Consider the following 13143-nt stretch of genomic DNA (forward strand, 5'->3'; position numbering starts at 1 on the left):
AGACCCTGCCTCGGAGGCGCGCTGCGATTCCTGCAGCTCAGCTATTTTTAGTCCGCAGTAATTCAATGAACTTGTGCAAAGATCCTTCTCCGCCTGCCTCTGCTGGCTGCGGCTTGGTTCCTGCTGTCAGGAGCGACGGCTTTTGCAGCAAACCCTGCACTCCTGTCATGCAGAATACAAATCCTGCTGTTTCCTTCGGTCGTTTCCAGTCTGCCACGGTCTGCATAACAGTGGCACCGCTCGTGCTGGGTTGAGTACTCCTGGAAGCTCGGGGTGAAACCATCCCCTTCTCACCAATTCCCTGCCTGGCATCTCTCTCCTGGCAGGGTTAGGGGCGTTGCTGGAGGAGATGGGGCGAGCATCTCTCCTCTCCCCACTGATTCAGAAGGGCTGCAGGGCAAGGCACGTCCGCAAAGCGCCGCGAGGTGTCCTTCAGCACGGCTGAGTCCCTCTGCGTGGCCTGAGTCCATCCCCAAGAGGGGAGCCTGAACCTCAGCCTCACCGCGCCGTGCGGAAAGGCAGCGGGAGCAGCGGCACAGCTCGGCTGTGTAAGCTGGCCTTGGGGGCTCGCTGCCCCGCGGTAACTGCTCCAGCTGCCTTTTTGCCAGCTGTTCTTCTCCACTCGCTCCTGACCACGTCAAGAAGCTGAGGGGATCAGCACTGCTCCGTGCATGCCGGAAAAAGGGTATTTGGGCTCATCCAGCTCCACAGCTCCTCTTCCAGTGGTGAACTCTTGCTTGGAAGGGGTCGGCTGCACAGAGGAAGGCGACGTGGCTCCCTTCTCATGTGAAATGCTTTTGGGGTTGTCCTCATGGCCGTGAAATCGTGGAGAAAGTGTCATAAAGACAAAGCCTGCTGCATCCTCGGAAGGACAAGCAGAGCCAGGACATCAGAGGAGGGAGCGTGAAGCTCCGAGGAGCTCCACGACATCCTCCTACCTCGTCCGATGTGTCTGTGGCCACGACCATCGTCTTCTTACCCCTGCCCACATGTGCTGTCCCACCACCACCACGGTGAAGCCTCCATGCACGGCCGCCCCTTCACCGAGCCCGTCTCGTGCAGGGAATGTGTTTTGTTAAATGCCTTTCAGGGGAGCAGCTGCCGTGGCAGTTTCCCTAATTCTGTTAGGTGCGATTTCGATCTGCAGGAACTATTAACTGATCTAATTATACCGGGGAGCATCGCTCCGCTCGCTGCCTCGTTAGCTCCCGGCTCTCCTCCATCCTCCTCGCCGGTGTCACCTGGCTCAGCGTGCGTCACCCGCGGGCCAGCAGATCCCTGCCCGCGCTCAGCGGGAGCAGGACCAGACCGGATCCCTCCTGACGGGGCTGTGCGCGGCCCCAACAAGCTGGTGTCCGTGCTTCAAACCCTTGTCGCAACGAGGACCAGAGCGTGGCAATAGAGCTGTGTGAAGGAAATGCTGGCAGGCTCTCCGTGTCCCTCCTCCAGCTCCGTGCTGGGATGGCTGCTGCAGGGCCCCCGTGGCACGCTCCAGAGGTTTGGGTTGCACTTGTGGAAGCGTCTCCTTGGGGTACTGCCATGCTCCGTCCTAAGAGAGGGAGGAAGTGGTGGGGCAGGATTCGCTGTGCAGACCTCACGAGGTTCACCAAGGAGAAGCGCAGAGTCTTGCCTGTGGGGAGAACTGGGGGACCCAGCCGGGAAGCAGCCTGGCAGAGAAGGCCCTGGGGGTCCTTCCTGGTGGACACCACGGTGAGCAGGAGCCAGCAGGAGGAGGGAGGGGATCCTGCCCCTCTGCTCAGCACTGGGGAGGCCACAACAGGAGCGCTGGGTCCGGTGCTGGGCTCCTCACCAGAAGAGAGCAACAGGCATACTTCAGGGAGTCCAGGGAAGGACACGGGGAAGCTGAAGGGCCTGGAGCATCTCTGCTGTGAGGAGAGGCTGAGAGAGCCAGAGATCTTCAAACCTCACCTGGACGTGGTGAGGGGCAACCTACTCTGGGTGGCCCTGCTTGGGCAGGGCTTGGAGCAGATGGATCCAGAGGTGCCTCCAACGTCAACCGTGCTGGGATCCTGTGCAGCTCCCACTGCTTTTCCCTTGCGGCCCTGCACCGTGCCTGGTCCTGCAGCACTGCTGCCCTCCCCAGCTGCCCTCCGGACGTTGTTCTGAGCTGCCAGCAGGCTCAGTCGGCCCCTTCCCCATGCGTGTTTCTGCCCCGCTCTCGTGCACGTTGTGCCTTTGCTCTCCTGTTTCCGCCCAACCTGCAAAATCCCAGCATGAGCTCGGATACGTGGTGTGAGCTGAGGGAGGAGCAGTGGGTTGGGAGGTGATAGGGAGGGGCAGGGTTGGAGGCGAGGGCAGGCACTGGAAGGTCTCGCCATGACCAGGAGGGAGCCCTCTCCCAGGCTGCTGGCTCGGCACCCCCGGCGTGCTGCCTCGCTGGTACCTGCAGCCCTAACGTGGGGCTGGGAGTGTCATTGCTGCTGAGGGTCTGGTGGGGCTGCTTGAAACTGGGGGTGGGCCACGACTGCGCTGCTTGGAGCTGGGCTGCGGGGGGGGTACACAATCCCCTGTGAGCAAAATCCATCATTCGTAGCCATGAGAACTTGAACCCAGAAACAGATGAGTTTTTAAGCCTTATGCAGCAAGGGAGAGGAGCCTGGGAATATGGATTTCTCATTTGCTTTAATGGCATTTCCAAAAGTCACAAGCGATTGTAAATCCCCTCCAAGGTTGCCGAGCCGTTCAGCAGCCTGCCCGGGCTCAGCGCAGCCCTTGGAAGCCTCCAAAAACCATTACGGCGTGGCCGTGACCGCTCTCGGCCTCAGATCAGTGATGGCAGGTGAAGGGACACCTCCTCTCCGGCACCGCCGGTGTTGCCGTCCCCTTTCACCCGCAGAAGGGGAAGCATCAGCCCTGGAAGCGAGGCGGCTGCTCGCACGTCGTTGTAGAGAAGTGGAGCTTTATTATGCATAATTTCCTGGTGCTCCCACAGCGCGGCCGCTTCCTATCTAATATTTGCTGGCAGAATGCTTGACAGTGCGGGGAGGCAGGGAGCTCAGGAAGAGCTAATGCACTGCTTATCACTCTCAAAGCACTGTTTATTTCAGCATCTGTCAGCTTTGTATGAAGGCTGTTTTATCAACAGGTGAGCAATATTCTGCTCCAGACAGGGCTGTTGCCGGTGTCGAACTCCCTCAGGCAGGCGTGTAGCTGCCCTAGGTAACAGCAGCCAGGCTCGCCTTCACCGCCGGGCGCTGGCTTAAAGGACTTGTTTACAAGGAGGCTCCTGAGCTGCGACCTGCTGTGCCACGCTTCTCTGGGAGCCCAGCTGGGGTCAGTGGTCCTGGAGGGCGAGGATGGGGCTTGGTGCAACCCCTGGGGCCCCGCTCCATCCCTCACCATCCTGGGAACATCTTCTGGAGGGGCTTCAGGCCACAGGGAGAGGGCTCCCTTTGCAGCAGGGATCCTCCAGCAGTGTTGCACAGCCTTGCTGGCTCTTGTTCCTTGGGCTGAAGCTGGTGCTAAGCCGAAGCACCCATCACAGGGCCCTGCTTCTGTGCCAGCTTCCCCGGCTTTGTGCAGGCTGCCTCTCCCTGGCTTCATTTGTGGAGGAAAACAGCAAAAACCACTGCCGCCTTCCTCAGCAGCAGCCCAGCAGCGTCAGCCCTCCTCTAATTCCCCTGCCGGGTGCGACTCTGCCCTGCTGCAGTGACATTAGCGCTTTGCAGCCAGGCTTGGGCGGTATCGATCGCTGGAGCGCTCCGAAAGTGTCACCTTCCCGTGAAAGCAGGTGGGGCTGGAGTCATCCCAGCGGGCTTCGCACAGCACGGCAGCATCGCAAGGGCTGCAGGCTGCTGGCTCTTTGTGCCTGAGCATCTCCAGCCCTCCGAGGGAACAGGGAGGGCTTCCTAAAGCAGAGCCCGATGCATCCAAAGGCTTTTCTGCTCAAGGACAAAGGCCGATGGGGACACCAGCGACACATTGCCATCCTGCACCGAGCGCAGGGCTTTGCTCCTTGCTCTCCATCCTTGCGTCCGCGAGCATCCTCTCCCGCCGCAGGGGACGGCGGGTTAAAAAGCTGCTTAGCATCTATCCCCGTGCTTTAAATTGTCCTGGGTTATTGTCGGAGGATTAGGAGGGGATTTGGTGCGATTGGTTGCAGCGGGTTAAATATAGGCTGGTACGTGTCGCAGGGTTTGTGCTCGCCCCGCGCCAGCCTGCTGCTGCGCAGGGGAGGAAGGGGTGGCCGCCGAGCGCACCGGCCTGCACCAGCCCCCGTCTTTCATCTGCCGTGCTCGCGGCAGCGGGGAGGAACGCCAGAACGTCCTTTCTAATATCACACAGCAGCCCTGGGATGTGCAGAGCCTCTGGTGGCTTGTCACACAATTAACTTCTAGCAGCACGCGGGAAGGCGGAGGGGGACGTGCGGCTGATGTCTCTGGCTGCAGCTTGCCTTCAAAGAGCTGGCGGGGGGAAGGATGAGCTGTGCTGGGGCACAGGGCGAGGACTGGGCGTTGTGAGCACCCTTCATGGGGATCAGCATCCCCTCTCTCCCCACGATCTCCTCGTGTGGGGCTGTGGGCCCCCACCTTGGTTTCGCTGCTCGTTCCCTGCATGCGTCCTGCCCGTATCCGCTGCCTCACGAGGTCTGAGCCTTGCTCCGGAGCCAGGACGCGTCCTCCCCTCCTGCTGATCTGCTTCCCCTTCCCGTGACCTGCTGCCATTGGAGCTGCCAACGTGTTCCAGGAGGAGGAACAGAGAGGACTTGGCTTTTGTTTGTTGTTTAGGAAACCCATGTTTCAGGCCACAGCTCCGCGAGCATCTCTCCGTTTCGTACATTATCACTCCAAAGCCTGCAGCTGGCTGCTGGCACCTCACAAGCAGGGATGTGCACCGAGATTTACAAATGTGCTTCAGGCACAGCTGCTCTGGGCTCGCTCGGCTCCATCCATCTTCCAGGGCCGTGCGGCTGTATATCTAGCTGCACTCGTCTGCCCTTGTAAATGAGATTTCTATCTCCCAAGTTTTACCTTGCTCAGATAAATGCACTCAGCACAATGGACTCTGCTCCTGGTCAAATTAGTTATGCAGTAATCAGAGCAGTCCATCGCTGGGAGGAAATATCCACTTGAGTTTCACTCTGCTAATGGCCTGAGATTATTTAGTGTAATTGCTTTCTTGTGGAAGCACTTGCAGCTTGCTGGCCACGAGAGGCCAGTGAAGGTGCTAGCACTGGGGCGGGCACAGGCTGGGTCTTCCCCACTTGCAGCACTGGGGAGGGCCGTGAGACGCTGCACAAGACCCCCAGGAAAGAGGCTGAAGCTCCATCCTTGGCAGGGCTCTCCTCCGGCTCTGTGCTCGCTAGGCTGTTTTTATCTTCCTTGCCCAAAGCTGGAACGTCCACTGGCCCGGTGGTTTTCAATGTCGGTGTTGCGCAGCGACACCTTTGTACGGCCCCAGGCACGGCAGCGCGCGGCTGACGCCTCGCCGGGGGTCTCACTGGGTGTCCTGGGGGTGCAGGAGCCAAGCAAAGCAGCAGACAGGGCTTTTCCCCAAAGCTGGCTTCTCCCTGCCCCAGTGCGGGGCCGTGGGGTGGCCAGCAGAGGCGGGCGGCTGCGCAGGGACGCCGGGCTCAGCTTGCCATCTAGTGGCGGCAGCGTCCCCTCCGCCGGCCTTTCCATGGGGACACGGGCAACCCTCGCTCCTGGAGCTCGCCGTCCCCACCGCCACCACCACCCGTGGAGCCTGGGGGCTTTCAGCTCCGTTCTTGGTGCCCCTCAAGCCGTGAATGCGTGTGACGCTGTCCCCTCGCCTTGCAGGTATGCTGGTGGTCAACGTGACCTGGAGGAACAAGACGTACGTGGGGACGCTGCTCGACTGCACGCAGCACGACTGGGCGCCTCCCCGGTAAGCGCCTGGCGGGTCCGGCAGCACCGTGGGGGCTCAGCCCCGTCTGCCTTTGGGCCCCTTCCCCTGGGAAGCGTGGCGTGGCCGGCGTGTGATAAAATTCTCATCCTCCTCTCCGCAGGTTCTGCGACTCTCCCACCAGCGACCTGGAGATGCGCAACGGCCGGGGCAGAGGCAAGCGCATGCGCCCCAACAGCAACACGCCCGTGAACGAGACGGCCGCCGCCTCGGACAGCAAAGGGACCAGCAACAGCAGCAAGACGCGGGCAGGAGCCAACAGCAAAGGGCGCCGGGGAAGCCAGAACTCCTCGGACCACCGCACGCCGCCCAGCGGCACGGCGGAGGACGTGAAGGCCAGTCCCTCCTCCGTCACCAAGCGGAAGAGCAAACCCCTCTCCGACATGGAGCTGAACTCCAGCTCGGAGGACTCCAAGGGCAGCAAACGCATCCGCACAAACTCGATGGGCTCAGCGGCGGTGCCCCCCGCCACGGTGAAGGTGGAGCCGGCTGTCCTCGACCGAAACTGCCCTTCTCCCATCCTCATCGACTGTCCCCACCCGAACTGTAACAAGAAGTACAAGCACATCAACGGGCTGAAGTACCACCAGGCCCACGCACACACGGATGACGACAGCAAGCTGGAGGCAGATGTGGACAGCGAGTACGGCGAGGAGCCCTCCCTGCACGCGGACATCGGGAGCTGCAACGGTGCCGCCGTCTCGCAGAAGGGCTCGCTCTCACCGGCTCGCTCGGCCACCCCCAAGGTCCGTTTGATGGAGCCCCACAGTCCGTCCCCGTCGAGCAAGTTCAGCGCCAAGGTCCCCTGCAAGAAGAAGCTAGGGGGGGAAGGGGACACGGACCCGGGTGCCCTGTCCAACGACGGCTCTGAGGACGGTCCCTCGGTGGCTGATGAAACGAGTAACGATGGCTTCGACTCGCTGGAGAAGAGGTGCGTTGATAAGGACAAGTCCAAGAAGGCATCTGGTGCTAAGCAGGAAAAGATGCCTTCCAAAAGCTTGAAGTCTGCCAGACCCATTGCACCAGCCATTCCCCCCCAGCCGATTTACACCTTCCAGACGGCCACCCTCACCGCAGCCAGCCCCGGGTCCTCCACGGGCCTCACCACCGCCGTGGTCCAGACCATGCCCAACAGCCCTCAGCTCAAACCCATCCAGCCCAAGCCTACGGTGATGGGAGAGCCCTTCACTGTCAACCCTGCCCTCACCCCTTCCAAGGAGAAGAAGAAGAAGGACAAGAAGAAGAAGGAGCCCAAAGAGGTAGAAAACCCTCTGACTCCTGGCAAGGTCTGCAGAGCAGAGGAAGGCAAGAGCCCTTTTCGGGGAGAATCCAGCGACCTTGGGACGAAAGGTGAGGGACTGCTGAACGGTTCATCCGACCCCCACCAGAGCCGGCTTGCCAGCATCAAGGCTGAGGCAGATAAGATCTACAGCTTCACGGACAACGCCCCGAGCCCCTCCATCGGTGGTGCCAGCAGGCTGGAGAACACCAACCCGGCCCAACCCATGACCCCACTTCACGTCGTCACCCAGAATGGGGCAGAGGCGAGCTCAGTGAAAACCAACAGCCCGGCCTACTCAGACATCTCTGATGCCGGGGAGGATGGGGAGGGCAAGCTGGAGAGCGTGAAGGCGAAGGACCCAGAGCAGTTGGTCAAGGAAGGCGCCAAAAAAGCTCTTTTCCCCCCACAACCACAGAGCAAAGAGTCTCCCTATTACCAAGGCTTTGAAACCTACTACTCCCCTGGCTACCCCCAGGCAAGCCCAGGTCCCTTGAACCCCAGCAGCCAGGCTGCGGCCGAGACACAAGCCTTGAAGCTGAAGAAGGACGAGGAACAGGAGAACCCGGAGGTGAAGGTGAAGAGCGAGGGCAGTGAAGAGAAGAAGGCAGAGCTCGGCAGCTCCAGCCAGCAGCCCTCGGTCATCCAGCAGCGTCCCAACATGTACATGCAGTCCCTCTACTACAACCAGTACGCCTACGTGCCGCCCTACGGCTACAACGAGCAGGGCTACCACGCTCACCTGCTGAGCACCAACCCTGCCTACCGCCAGCAGTATGAGGAGCAGCAGAAGCAGCGGCAGAGCCTGGAGCAGCAGCAGCAGCGAGGGCTGGAGAAGAAAGCGGAGCTGGGCTTGAAGGAGAGGGAAGCAGCTCTCAAGGAGGAGTGGAAGCAAAAGCCGCCCATGCCCCCGACGCTCACCAAGGCCCCGAGCCTCACGGACCTCGTCAAGTCGGGGCTGAGCAAGGCCAAGGAACAGGGAGGTGCCGACATAGCCAAATCCGTCATCATCCCCAAGCTGGAGGACTCGTCCAAGCTGTCTGGCAGCCAGGTGGCCGAGGGACTGAAGGTGAAGCTGAGCGAGGCCGGCCACCTCGGGAAGGAGACCGCTGAGACGAAGGCTGGGTCCGAGTGTGGCCGGCAAGCGGAGGTGGACCCCGTGCTCTGGTACAGACAGGTAATGTAATGCTCTGTCACTGCCCGCTCGGTGGGGTTTCTCCTGTAGGTTGGCTGGGGCTGTCACTGTGGAGAACGTGTGTTGTCCTCTGCTCCAGGACTTGTTCCTGCCATGATGGGACTCCACGAGGTTCTCTTGGGGCTGGCAAGGATGAGGCTGGGAGCCCATGGGGCCGATGGGCCACCAAGGAGAGCCTGGAGCCTGGGGAAGGAGGGAGAGCTTCTCTGGTCTCTTCCCAATCCAGCCCAGTTTTGGGACACACGGGGCCAGGGGGAGGCAGCTGCTCTGACGTTTGTCTGGTTCTTGCAGGAAGCAGAGCCCCGTATGTGGACCTACGTTTACCCTGCGAAGTACTCGGACATCAAGACGGAGGATGAGCGGTGGAAAGAGGAGCGGGACAGAAAGTTGAAGGAAGAAAGAAATCGAAGCAAAGACGTTGTGTCCAAGGAGGACGGGAAAGAGAGCACCAGCTCCGAGTGCAAACTGACCCCCACCGAGGAGGCTCGCATGGTGGGAAAGGACCCCAGACCCAGCGTCCACGTCCCCGTGTCCTCACCCCTCACACAGCATCAGTCCTATATCCCCTACATGCACGGCTACTCCTACAGCCAGTCGTACGACCCCAACCACCCCAGCTACCGGGCCATGCCCACAGTCATGATGCAGAATTACCCAGGTAGGGAGCCACGGCCATCTCAGGGACATCTCACCCTGGGGGGACATCCCTGCCCGGGCTGTGCCTGTGTCCTGCCCGTGCTCCTGGAGCAGGGGACGGCTGCGGGACGGAGCTGCCGTGGTCTTTGTGGGCCAGGCTCTGGGAGCGACCCGGGGGGTGGGCAGGGGAGCATCTGCTGGGGTCTTCGTGCCGCTGCTGCTGGGTTGCTCACTGGGTTGCAGCCACAACTTACTGGCTCTTGTGCTGGACAGAGCAGCAAACCCACTCTGTTCCCATGCCCTGACTGCCTTCTTTCCCCCCAGGATCGTACCTTCCCTCCAGCTATTCCTTCTCCCCGTATGGGAGCAAGGCATCCGGGAGCGATGACAGCGACAAATCCCGAGCCAGCCCCAGCGTCAGCTGTAAATCCAGCTCTGAGTCCAAGGCCCTGGACATCCTGCAGCAGCACGCCAGCCACTACAAGAGCAAATCGCCCACGGTGAGGCTCAGGAGCATGCTGGCTTTGCCTAGCTCTGTGCAGCAGCTTCAGGAAGGTGCCTGGAGCAACTCCTGCAGAATACGTGGGGCTGTAGAGCACTCCCATGACGCAGCCCTTTTTTTGGGATGGATGAGCCAGATGTGCTGGTCCAGAGGCACTGGGACAATCCACGTGTCCTTAGCCCTGGAGTGACCCCTAGTTTGGGTCCCAGCTGCTTGGCTGGGATCTGCTGACCAGCTCTGCATCCTCCCTGTAGCTTTTGGGCTGGTTGCCACCTATCCCATCACCTCCACTCTGCGCCAGCAGCGCTGTGGGGAGCCTTTAGACAAGGCAGGGGCGATACTGTCCCAGCGGGGCAGCCTTGGCACGGTGGAGCAGCCGCTCGGACGGCTGTGCAGCCCGGGGTGCCCATGCCAAGCCGGGGTGGTGGGGATGGAGCTGGCCCCATCACTGCCAGCTGCCCGCCCGCATCCCTCAGCGCCCGCTTGTTCTCTCCTCTGCAGATAAGCGAGAAGACATCTCAGGAGAGGGACCGCGGCGGCTGCGGAGTGGTGGGGGGCGGCGGGAGCTGCAGCAGCGTCGGGGGAGCTGGCAGCGGGGAGAGGAGCGCGGACCGTCCCCGGACCTCACCATCTCAGCGCCTGCTCTCGACACATCACCACCACCACCACCTCGGGTACTCGCTGCTGCCGGCGCAGTACAACCTGCCCTATGCAACAGGTGAGAGCCCCACCTCACCCCTGGCGGGGCTTGGGGAGCCAGAGCCCCTGCGGCAAGCTCTGCTTTGGCCGCATCCAGCGCTCCCCGGCCTCCTGACGCGGCCTCTCCCTGCAGGTCTGTCCTCCACAGCCATCGTGGCCAGCCAGCAGGGCTCTGCTCCCTCCCTATACCCACCGCCCCGGAGGTGAGAATGGTAAGGCTGCCTGTGGGGGGGGGACACGGGGCCGCCTCGAGCCGCAGGTTTGGGGTTCGCCCCTCGGCGGGGGCTGGCGGAGGCAGGGGCTGACAGGGCCTTGGGTTCGGCAGGACGTGAGGCTGGGACGCCTGGGCTGTACGAGACATGTGACTGGCTCACATGGGGACACGCTGGAGACTCCTTTAGACATCAGTTGAATGGTGTTAATTGTTCTGCTTGACGTTCCTGCCGTGATCTGAGGCAGACTCTGTCTTCTCCCCCCGTCGGACACACACTGAATCCCCCCCACCCCCTCCCCTTTGGCGAGTGGGCGAGCTGGTACCCACGGAAATATTTATTCTACTGGGCACCGGCACTTGGGATGGAGGTGAATCGCCTGCCTGGTGCATATGAAGAGGAAACGGAAGCACTGAGGTTTCTCGATGGATTTGTGGCCCTGCTGTGTCCCTGCGAGTCACCACGTCGCCGTTGGGGCTGAGCGTCACAGGACCTGGGGCGGGCGGTGCAGGCTGGGACGCTGCCGCCTGCGCCCCCCCTGAGGCTCGAGCCGCGGGGCAGATCCCCGAGGGGGGGGGCACGGTCTCAGGAAAGGAAGTTCCAGCAGCGCCGCGTGGGTGACACAGAGCCAAGGCAAGGGACGGGGATGGGGGAGACGGCAGCTTCGTGGGGTGCAGCCATGGGGGGGGAGGTGTGCACGTCAGCGGGTCAGGCGGCCTCCCTGCCTCCATCGGCTTCAGCCCCTCTCCGGGCGCCTCTGCCCTCTCCCAGCCCCACGGCTCCGGGCAGCAGAACGGGGCGCTGGGGGCTGGCGCCAGCAGCACCCACCACCCGGCCCTGCTGCCAGGGTTTTTCCCCAGTGCCTTGTTACGGTCCAGCCCTGACTGAAGCTCATTTCCAAGGCTTCTGAGTTGGTTTCTGAGCTGTGACTCTGCATCCCACCCACCCTGCCCCGAGCCTTTCCTCTGCCCTGCGCCCCAGGGAAAGCGGCTACACATTGCATCCTCTCTGCCCTGTCTCCATCAGCTTCCCCAGGCTGCGAGCAGAGCTCAGCGAGGAACAAGCACACTTAGGCTCTGCCGGAGGCACCTGGGGCTGCGCAGGCCCCATGCCGGGGTGCAGGGCACCAGCCCCCTGAAGCCGCTTCCCGGCGCCCCAGGACAGGGGCTTTCTGGTCCTCTGCCCGCCCCAGCCGCGGTGTGGCTCCCCCCGGGCCGGCTCGCTACCTCGGCCCGTGGCCGCCCCCCCGGCTGTCCCCACCATCCCTCCCCGCCGCCGTCCCTCCCAGACTGGGGGAGTGCCGGGGGGTTCCCCTCGGGCTGCGGCAGTCTCCGTCGTGTGCGTGCGCGCGCGTCACACCCGGCCCTGAGGGGTCGCTGTACCGGGATGCTCTGCCCGCCGGGCTCTGTACATACTGTAAAAAGCAATTGTTTGAAAGCTGTTGTTTTTGGGTTTTGTTTTCTTTTCCCTGTCCCGGCCCATCCTCCCCGCTCCTTTCCCCTCACCCGCTTTACCTGGTTGGAGAGATGCTCGCTGGCCCCGGTTCTGACCATGGCCGCGTGGTGGCCCCAGCCTGCTCTCCTCGACGCCTCTTAGTTCGACTCGTTTTTTTTTCTTCCTCTCTTTGTTGACTTTGCAAGGTGGTGGGGTCGGGGCGACGCGGGGAGCCCCTCAGTGCACCCTGCTGAGGCTGCTCCACTGCGCGAGGAGGGTGCCTGGGTGGGTGGGGGGCTGCTCCACACCTCCTTGGGACCTGGTTGCCTCTCCCTTTAGGTGTCAAGTGAGCCAGCAGCTGAAGCAGAACAGGGCCATTGGATGTTCCCAGGGCCAGCTCCTGCCCGCGGGGCCCCCAGCCCTCTGGGGCCCTGTCCCCAGCCCCTGCCCGCGAGCGGGCGCCCGCCCGGGTGTTGCACCGTTGATGTTTCTAGCGCTCGTTTCCATTGGAGTTGCTGTGTTGGGTTTCATTTCAGTCTTCCTGATTCTGCCCTTCTGTAAAGTGTACATTATTACCAAGTTCCTTGTTTTTTATATATATATATATAAATATATATATATACAAACTGTACTCTTCTTGCCTTTGTACATTTGGGCAAGGAGAGAGAATAAATCTTTTTAAGAGACAATCACAAACCTGTGAGGGTGGCTTTTTCTTCCTGTCCCTGCTCCCCCTGACTCCTCCATCCCCAGCCAACACGGACGCTGGGCTTTGGGGTGGGGGGGACATGGGGGCCATCACTGCCATCACGGCCTCTGTCCCCACGCCCAGGCAGTGTCCCCGAGGTGGATGCACGTGGCCCGAGGACAAGGGGCAGCTGCTGGTGCAGGGGACCCAGCACGGCATCCCAGTGCCATTAGAAGCCCTAGAAATGCAGCTAAATGGATAACTGATGAGGGACTTGTCGGGAAGGTCCGCTGCCGAGAGGGCACGGGAGTAATTGAGGCTTTAACAGGCAACAGGTATTTAATGGGACCGGTGTGCTGGAACTGGGGCAGTGAGAGCCTTGACCAGGCACACGCAGCAGGATCCTGCCCTCCCCTGGCAGCAGCCCCACAGCCTCAGCCCTTCACCAAGGCCGTCACACTGCAGGTCCCAAAGGCCGGGGACAGTGCCAGCAGCTGTGAGCATGGGGTGCCTGCTGGAGAGGCACCAATATCTGCACCTCCTTAATGAGCTCAGGGGATAATAGCCACACTCGGGACCTCACGCTCCACAAGCATGGAAGGAGCACAGCGG

At 61.8% G+C, this 13143-nt stretch overlaps 1 protein-coding gene across 3 annotated transcripts in view; it reads left to right on the plus strand.

Moving 5' to 3' along the window:
• The window catches only part of ZNF609 (zinc finger protein 609), a 40495-nt gene extending 27956 nt beyond the window's left edge, over nt 1-12539 (plus strand). Inside the window, exons 3-9 of one of the 3 annotated variants that reach the window (XM_035335761.1) lie at nt 5781-5868; nt 5990-8342; nt 8652-9018; nt 9321-9496; nt 10000-10216; nt 10331-10409; nt 10523-12539. In XM_035335761.1, the coding sequence (XP_035191652.1) occupies nt 5781-5868; nt 5990-8342; nt 8652-9018; nt 9321-9496; nt 10000-10216; nt 10331-10404 (3275 nt within the window). In that variant the 3' untranslated portion in view covers nt 10405-10409; nt 10523-12539. Of the gene's footprint in view, nt 1-5780; nt 5869-5989; nt 8343-8651; nt 9019-9320; nt 9497-9999; nt 10217-10330 lie in introns of all 3 variants that reach the window. The other 2 variants (XM_035335759.1, XM_035335760.1) reach the window with 2 other exon arrangements.
• The last annotated feature ends 604 nt before the right edge of the window (nt 12540-13143 follow it).

Source organism: Oxyura jamaicensis, chromosome 10, assembly GCF_011077185.1.
Source record: "Oxyura jamaicensis isolate SHBP4307 breed ruddy duck chromosome 10, BPBGC_Ojam_1.0, whole genome shotgun sequence".
In the NCBI taxonomy this organism is placed as follows: domain Eukaryota; kingdom Metazoa; phylum Chordata; class Aves; order Anseriformes; family Anatidae; genus Oxyura; species Oxyura jamaicensis.